The 7,166-nt window shown below is 44.3% G+C and overlaps 1 protein-coding gene across 1 annotated transcript in view; it reads left to right on the top strand.

Moving 5' to 3' along the window:
• The window catches only part of TBX15 (T-box transcription factor 15), a 102,761-nt gene extending 97,406 nt beyond the window's left edge, over positions 1–5,355 (top strand). Inside the window, exon 8 of the mRNA XM_007457119.1 lies at positions 2,855–5,355. Coding sequence (XP_007457181.1) covers positions 2,855–3,639 — 785 coding nt within the window. The 3' untranslated portion in view covers positions 3,640–5,355. The remainder of the gene's footprint in view (positions 1–2,854) is intronic.
• Positions 5,356–7,166: the final 1,811 nt, after the last annotated feature.

Here is a 7,166-nt window from a genome sequence, read left to right as displayed (position 1 = left end):
GCAGGCGGACTCCCAGCCACTGCACCACCAGGGAAGCCCTAGGAAACACATTTTTATGCCTGTGTGCACTTTGTAATCTGTATTATTTCATCTAATTCTCAATACATACTTACAAGGTCAATATTCAAAATTCCATTTATATGGAGAGGCTCACTTGCTAAGGTTCCATAATCAGTAAGACAGCTGGGATTAGTACTGGGCTTGTCTGACTCTGTAGTCCACATTCATCCATTTAATGAAGTTTAAATCAAGACTCGTAGAGCCTTCCGGACCCAGTGAGCACAGAGGGGAATAAGCGAAAGAAGAGAAGGCCACGCAGGAAAGGGAGGCCTGCTTTCCTTTGAGAGGCAGCTCTGACCCCTCTGTATCAGAGTGGCCTGGCCTCCCACTCGGCCCTGGCTCTTCTGGGACGAGAGGCCTCTACGCAGCTGTGTTGAAATGCACAGGGAGGGCAGCCTGCCTCCTTCTGCTTATTTAGCACTTGGCCGGCACTCCCAGTCTTGTTTAACAGCTGACAAGCTGTTAGATCGTAAGAGAGTAAAGACTTCTCAGTATCTCGGTTTGCTTCTCTGCATAAACGACTGCCATAGTTTCTCTCTCTGTGTGGACTTTGAAAAATGGCTGTTATCTGTACTGAGTATTTTACGTGCATAAGAGCATTTCTTCAAAGGGAATGGAAGCCATGTGACCTTCTCTTGGGCAGGCTTGCTCTCCCTCTTCAAACACTAGCTCGTATGGGCACTCTCTCCCCCTGAAGCTCAGCAGGCTACCAAGTCTCATTTCCAGTGAGTGTCATTTGAAAGCCAAAGCAAGCTGACTACAAACTTTTTAACATGTGCCTCTCATCTGCTCAGCAGAAATCCCTGTAACTTGTTAATAGTTCCCGTCTTATTTTTTTCTAGTGAAACCAATTGAGGCCTTAAATCAGTACCATTCGTTCCATCTTGGGCCATCCGAGAAAACCATTTAGGGTTGTAAAAAGTCATCTGCTCCATCTTGCACTTCCTGCTGCAAGGCTAGGGCTCGGGCCTGATGGAGCAGACCTATAACGGGACAGTACAGCGTGCTGAACAGGGGGTCTCCTCCAGGACCACATAAACACCAGATCTGGGAGGGCAAGGATGGACTTTCAAAGAGAGGAGACCAGATAACACATCCCATAAAACACAAATCTCTTTACAGCTGGAGTTGAGTTTCTCTGTTTGTGCCATAGCACTTATTTCACTGAAGTGCCTGGCATTTAGGGTGGAAGAGGGAGAAAATGTGTAGGACGCCTCAAAGAGGAGCCCCACGCTGGCAGAAAATGAACCCCTGAGCTTTGCGTTAAGTCACCGTAGGCTAGGCTGTTCGGTGGTGCAAAAACAAGACGTGTGTTTTCCCTCATCCTTCTTAGCTTTCCCCTTCAAGAACTTCCTCATGCTTAAATGATTCCTTGGAAAGTACTTGCTACTGGCCATTCACACTTTAGCAGAAATTTAATCCTCAGACATAAATTCTGAGAAGGACAGAAACTGAAGCCTATCAGTTCGAGCCCCTGTTTCACAGATGAGGAGATTTAAGACGTAGCCTGCCTTGCCTGTGGTCAGGAGCTGAATGGAGGCCAGTGAACCTAGAATCAGGCTTGATGCCCTTCCTTCCATGGTCAGCGCTGGCTTACTTCTCCAATGGTATTTACAATGTTGGCCATATCTCAATTTGTGGAATAAAAATCTTTTTACTTCTCTTACGGGAATTTAAGATATAAACAAGAAACAGAGAAGGAGAATTTCCTGAAATGATTCTAAAATCAGGAGCTGTTTATATCTAAATCCAGTTCTACCTTGGAAGTTCATTGGGGAAATTCTTTTGACCAAGCAAGAGATGATATTGGTTGGGCTCTGTAAAAACTTTAACTCTGAAAAAAACCATTAACAAGAGCTAAATTTGTATTTCTACAGCCAAAACTGCTACAATATCTGTGGAGGTAGGCTAAGGCTTTTTGTTTTTTTTTTCCTGTGCTAAAAATTAGCTTTGGCTTTCTCTTTGAGGTATCTGCCTCTCAGCTTGCACATCTGGACCTTCCTCCCTGGTACACTGTGGATGGTTTCTTTGTATCCCTATGTTTCTGGAATCCTGCTGATTTTATTCACATTTTTTCTCACTGTTAAAAACCTTATTCCTGCTCCCTTCTACTTAAAAGTTCCTTTACCCTTGTATAGCAGCTCATGTTCTAGGACCCCCTGCATGAGTTGTGGGTGACCTAAAGGATAAAGATGCTCCTTGAGAATCACAGCGCTCAACAATTCTGGGAAAGTCCCAACCTTGCCCTGATAGAGAAATTCCATCATGGGAGATTCCCTATGGAAGACAAAGTAGCTGCCCATTCTGGAGTTCACATGAAAGGTCCAGTAACGCTGACACTCACCACTGCCTTCAACTTCCAGTAGATGAGACAGGAAATAGGTGCAGCACTGCTGCTCCCCAGCCTGGTAAAGGGGAGGCTTGGGAAGGTCATTTTTGACCTTCTTAAATTACCTGAGAGCACATTTGAAGTAGACTGGGTTAAACTGGCCCTTTGTCTGTTGTTGGTGCATCAGCCACCAACCCAGTTCTAATATCCCCAGGTTATTAGAACAACTCTCTCAAATACAAATTCAGGTATTTTAGGAGATAAAAGGGACCTGGACATCCTCTAACCAAAGAGTGGTCCCTGGACCAGCAGCCTCAGTATCATCTGAGAGCTTGTTGCAAATTCTCGGGCCCTGTCCCAGACCTACAGAATTCGAAACTCTGGGGTAGAATCAGCGATCTGTGTTTTAACAAAGCCCTTCAGGTGATTCTCACGTCTCAACGGTATTTATGTTTTATTTTTCAGGAGGCAGCACAGGCACTTCCCCGACCACCTCCAGCACTGGGACACCGTCCCCTTCAGCTTCTTCTCATCTTTTATCTCCATCCTGTTCTCCTCCAGCATTTCATCTGGCCCCCAACACTTTCAACGTGGGCTGCCGAGAGAGCCAGCTGTGTAACCTAAACCTCTCTGATTACCCACCATGTGCCCGAAGCAACATGGCTGCCTTGCAGAGCTACCCAGGGCTGAGTGACAGTGGCTACAACAGGCTCCAGAGTGGCACTGCTTCAGCCCCTCAGCCCTCCGAAACCTTCATGCCCCAGAGGACTCCATCCCTGATCTCAGGAATACCTACTCCTTCCTCGTTGCCTAGCAACAGCAAGATGGAAGCCTACGGTGGCCAGCTGGGGTCCTTCCCCACTTCCCAGTTTCAGTATGTCATGCAGGCAGGCAATGCAGCGTCCAGCTCCTCATCACCACACATGTTTGGGGGCAGCCACATGCAGCAGAGCTCCTACAATGCCTTCTCTCTCCACAACCCTTATAATCTATATGGATACAATTTCCCCACTTCCCCAAGGCTAGCTGCAAGCCCAGAAAAACTGAGCACCTCTCAAAGCACTTTACTCTGTTCTTCTCCTTCCAATGGGGCCTTTGGAGAGAGGCAGTACCTGCCTACAGGGATGGAGCATGGCATGCACATGATTAGCCCCTCAGCCAATAATCAGCAGGCGACTAACACCTGTGATGGCCGGCAGTATGGGGCGGTCCCAGGCTCCTCCTCCCAGATGTCCGTTCACATGGTTTAGTGGCCAGTCCTAGCACCACGGAGCCTACAGCAGCCAAGGCCCCAGAGTCTCCATGGGCAGATCCTCCTCTTTGGGAGCCCAACGCCTTTGAAAAACAAGAACTGTGTATTATTATTATTATTTTTTTACTGGAGGAGGAAAGCACATACCCAAGAACAAGAGACATTTAAGCCACTGAAGGATACTTGTGGTGGAATCATCTCTGACTCAGTGGCCATTCTCCTGCCTTCCCAAATCTTAGTTTTATAAAGCATCGTCTCCCCAGAGTGGCCTTTGAAGAAACTGAATAATCATTTTATAATAATGTTAAGGGAGATGCTAGCATGTAGCAGTCATGAAAATTACCCACACACAAATACAGGTCTATACATATATAACATACACACATGTGCATGCATGCATACACACATACATATATATTCATACACAAACTCATCCATACACAAACATACATGCACACTGACTCGGAACTGGGTGAACTCTGTGGAGGGAAGCCCAGCATGGGTGCTTTCACCAAAAATTTGTCTAGGCACAACAGTAGATGGACTGGGCCAGCAGTAGCTGCCACCGTTTCTCCTCTGCAGCTTACCCTGTTTCTGGAATGAACCGTGTATCCTGGAACCCCTTCCGGTCAGTGAGGGTGGAAAGACATCAGTACTACAACTGGACTGGGTTTCCTGAGAAAGATTGCTTTTGAACATTGGCTCTCTTCAATTGGTGTGCTGTCATTGATGTTCCCAGTGGTGCCTGTGAAAAGGGGAGTAAGAGCAGATGAAAGACAGAGAGAGAGAGAGAAAGGAGAACGAACAGAGACCAAGAGAGAGGTGGAGAGCAAGACTGAATGATGAAGGGAGAGCAACCATGAGAGTTTTAATTCACCAAGGAAATGTGGTTTGGGTTTGTTTCTCCCCCTCTCCCCTACAGGTTATGGAAGGAACCGTGAAGTCATTGAGGAGTAAACCTCTCTGGGACACTGCATCGTCAGAGCACTGGTGAGAAGCACCGGGGCAAGGAATGCGTCTTCATGCCACAGTTCTGACCATTGTGATCCAGAAGAGAGGGGCGCCACACAGGAAGTGCCGATTCCAGATCATGCAGCCTGGCAGGGGAAAGGAAGTAGAAGGAGTGTGAGGAAGGAAGGGTTTTATAATCCCGACAGATGATACCAAGAACAGAGGTGACAAATGGAGGTCTGGCCTTCCGAATGCCAGGTCCAGACGCCTGACCTGGATCGCCTGCCCATCACCCCTGTGGCAGGAGGAGTCCTGTCATGTTCCAGAGAATTGCAGATGGGTCTTGTACATCCTTCGACCTGCCCTTAGATCGCCATTTTTTTTTTTAATCAAATAGTTCATTGCAATTTTGAAGTTTTGGATTTTTTTCCTTCATCTTTCCCTTCCCCTTCAAATCCTTTAATGATAAGAAAACAAGTGAAGTTTGGTACAAGCTAAACTTTTTAAGTGGTGTGGAAATGCAAATAATACCAAGTAAAAGAATACAGATATTATTAAGATTTTTGGTTTTGAGGTGTTGTAGATAAATGTATTTATGTGCCTAGTGGGGAATCCAGTATTATGAATATTAAAAAAGGGGGCAATAAAAAGGGTATGTAAGATATGTATGAAGAAAAGGTGTATAAAAATTTGCACTTATGCACGGAACTCTGTTTCTAAGTGCCAAGCACAGAAAGCCGCTAAATAAAATCTTTGCAATTGTTTTCTGTGTGTTCGTTCATACGGAAAAAGCAAGCAGCAGCCGATGCCTTTACATTGTGCTTTACAGTAAGCACAGCACTCTCTACTATGTAACATGATCTTTATTCAGAACACATGAAGTATATATTATCGTCCTCGTGTTATGATTAGTTACTAAGCTCCAGAGGGACTGAGTGAATTATCCAGGTCCACACAGCCAGTCAGAGAGGGAACTAGGACTTGAAACCAGGTGTGACTCTAGTGGGACACCCACTTTCATGTTAGCTGCAAAAACCTGTGAGTCTAATAGCAATCCTCATTGTCGCTAAGTGCCAGATGTCATACCATGTGTCTTACGTGAATCCTCCCACAATTCTGCGGTAGGTATTATTTTTATTATCACTTTATAGATTTGGAAACCAACTTTAAAAAGGTAAAGTAATTGACCAAGGCCCTCAGGTAGCAAGTGATTGAGCTGGCAATTTGACATTATGCCTTTCTGCTGGAGCCCCAGCAGTCTCAGGACGCTCGCGGACCATCAAGAAAGAATTCTAAGGGGTTGGGGCAAAAGTGTCTCTGAGGCTGGGTTAGGACCTCAGGTTAGGATGTTTAATCATAAATATATACTCTCCCCCTTGAATGTGCCACCCAGCACAGGAGGAGTGATTTTGAGTTGTCATGCATCAAATGACGATTTATATAAGACACTAGTAAAGTGCCCAGGGCTATTCCATTTGTAAGCATTTTCACAGTGGTTGGGCAGGACATATTGTTTTGCAAACGGGAGACTAGGATTATAAAACCTGGGACCTGTCTATACATAAAAGTGGCTGGGAAGCAGCAGAGCCAGAACTTAAAATCTCCTGCTCTTACACCTGCCTCAGACTGTTTCCCAGTGGACAGTTACACTGGAAGCCCACTGACCCATTTCACCAGGGCTTGATTTGGGGAGGGTGAGGCTGCTGGACCACCATACTCTTTCACTGGAAATGGAGCTTGGGTTGGGAAAGGAAAAACTTTTAATTAGTCATTGCTTTGGTTTTATGAATAACTTCAAAGAGTGGCATGCCAGTTAATTCCATTAGCCATCAGATTGTTGCTAAAATAGATGGGACAGTAGCTGATTGAGTATCTTCATGGATTGTAAACTCCCTGGGCGACATCTCAAAACTTAAAACGACACTGCTATTTGAAAACCTTGCAGTCAACACTTTGCTTCATAACGGTGGGCCGAGACCAACTACATATGAAGCTTATTGTTATTTCTTCCTGATTTAGCAGCATAAAAAATATTGTTCACTGGTCTACCAGTGTTTGAGGTTTTAGGTAGTAGATAAGCATGGTACGTTGAGCAGCAAACTCAACACAGAACCTCCATATTTTCATTTAATAGTAAGAATAATAATTTCTTGTTTTATTTATTATTTCCTATTAAAGAGCAATATTCATTTAAGAGTTTTAAGTATAGATAATTTCTATAATTTGGATGAATTAGAACAATCTAAGTTGGTTACATTTGAATTGTAGCATACATTTCTACCTGCAACTGAGAAAGTAATAAAAATATTTATTTTAACACAAACTGGATAAAGAATTGTCAAGAATATACTCTACCCAATTATCTTTAATGAAATGGTGAAATTTTATTTCAATTGGCACAATGATTGCATACAAAGGGCTGTTGAAAGATTATTCTTCTTTGAGTTATAAGATGCTCATGTTTTTGAGGAAAGGCTGTCTTGTTCCCCTTTGATCCTCAAGGCCCCAATATGAATCCTAATATATAGTCATTCTTACTGTTGAATTTGTTGGCCAAACCCACTTTTCAAGGAT

This window comes from Lipotes vexillifer, unplaced genomic scaffold (genome assembly GCF_000442215.2).
Source record: "Lipotes vexillifer unplaced genomic scaffold, Lipotes_vexillifer_v1.1 scaffold511, whole genome shotgun sequence".
Taxonomy (NCBI): domain Eukaryota; kingdom Metazoa; phylum Chordata; class Mammalia; order Artiodactyla; family Lipotidae; genus Lipotes; species Lipotes vexillifer.
This window is presented reverse-complemented; position numbering and strand designations above follow the sequence as displayed.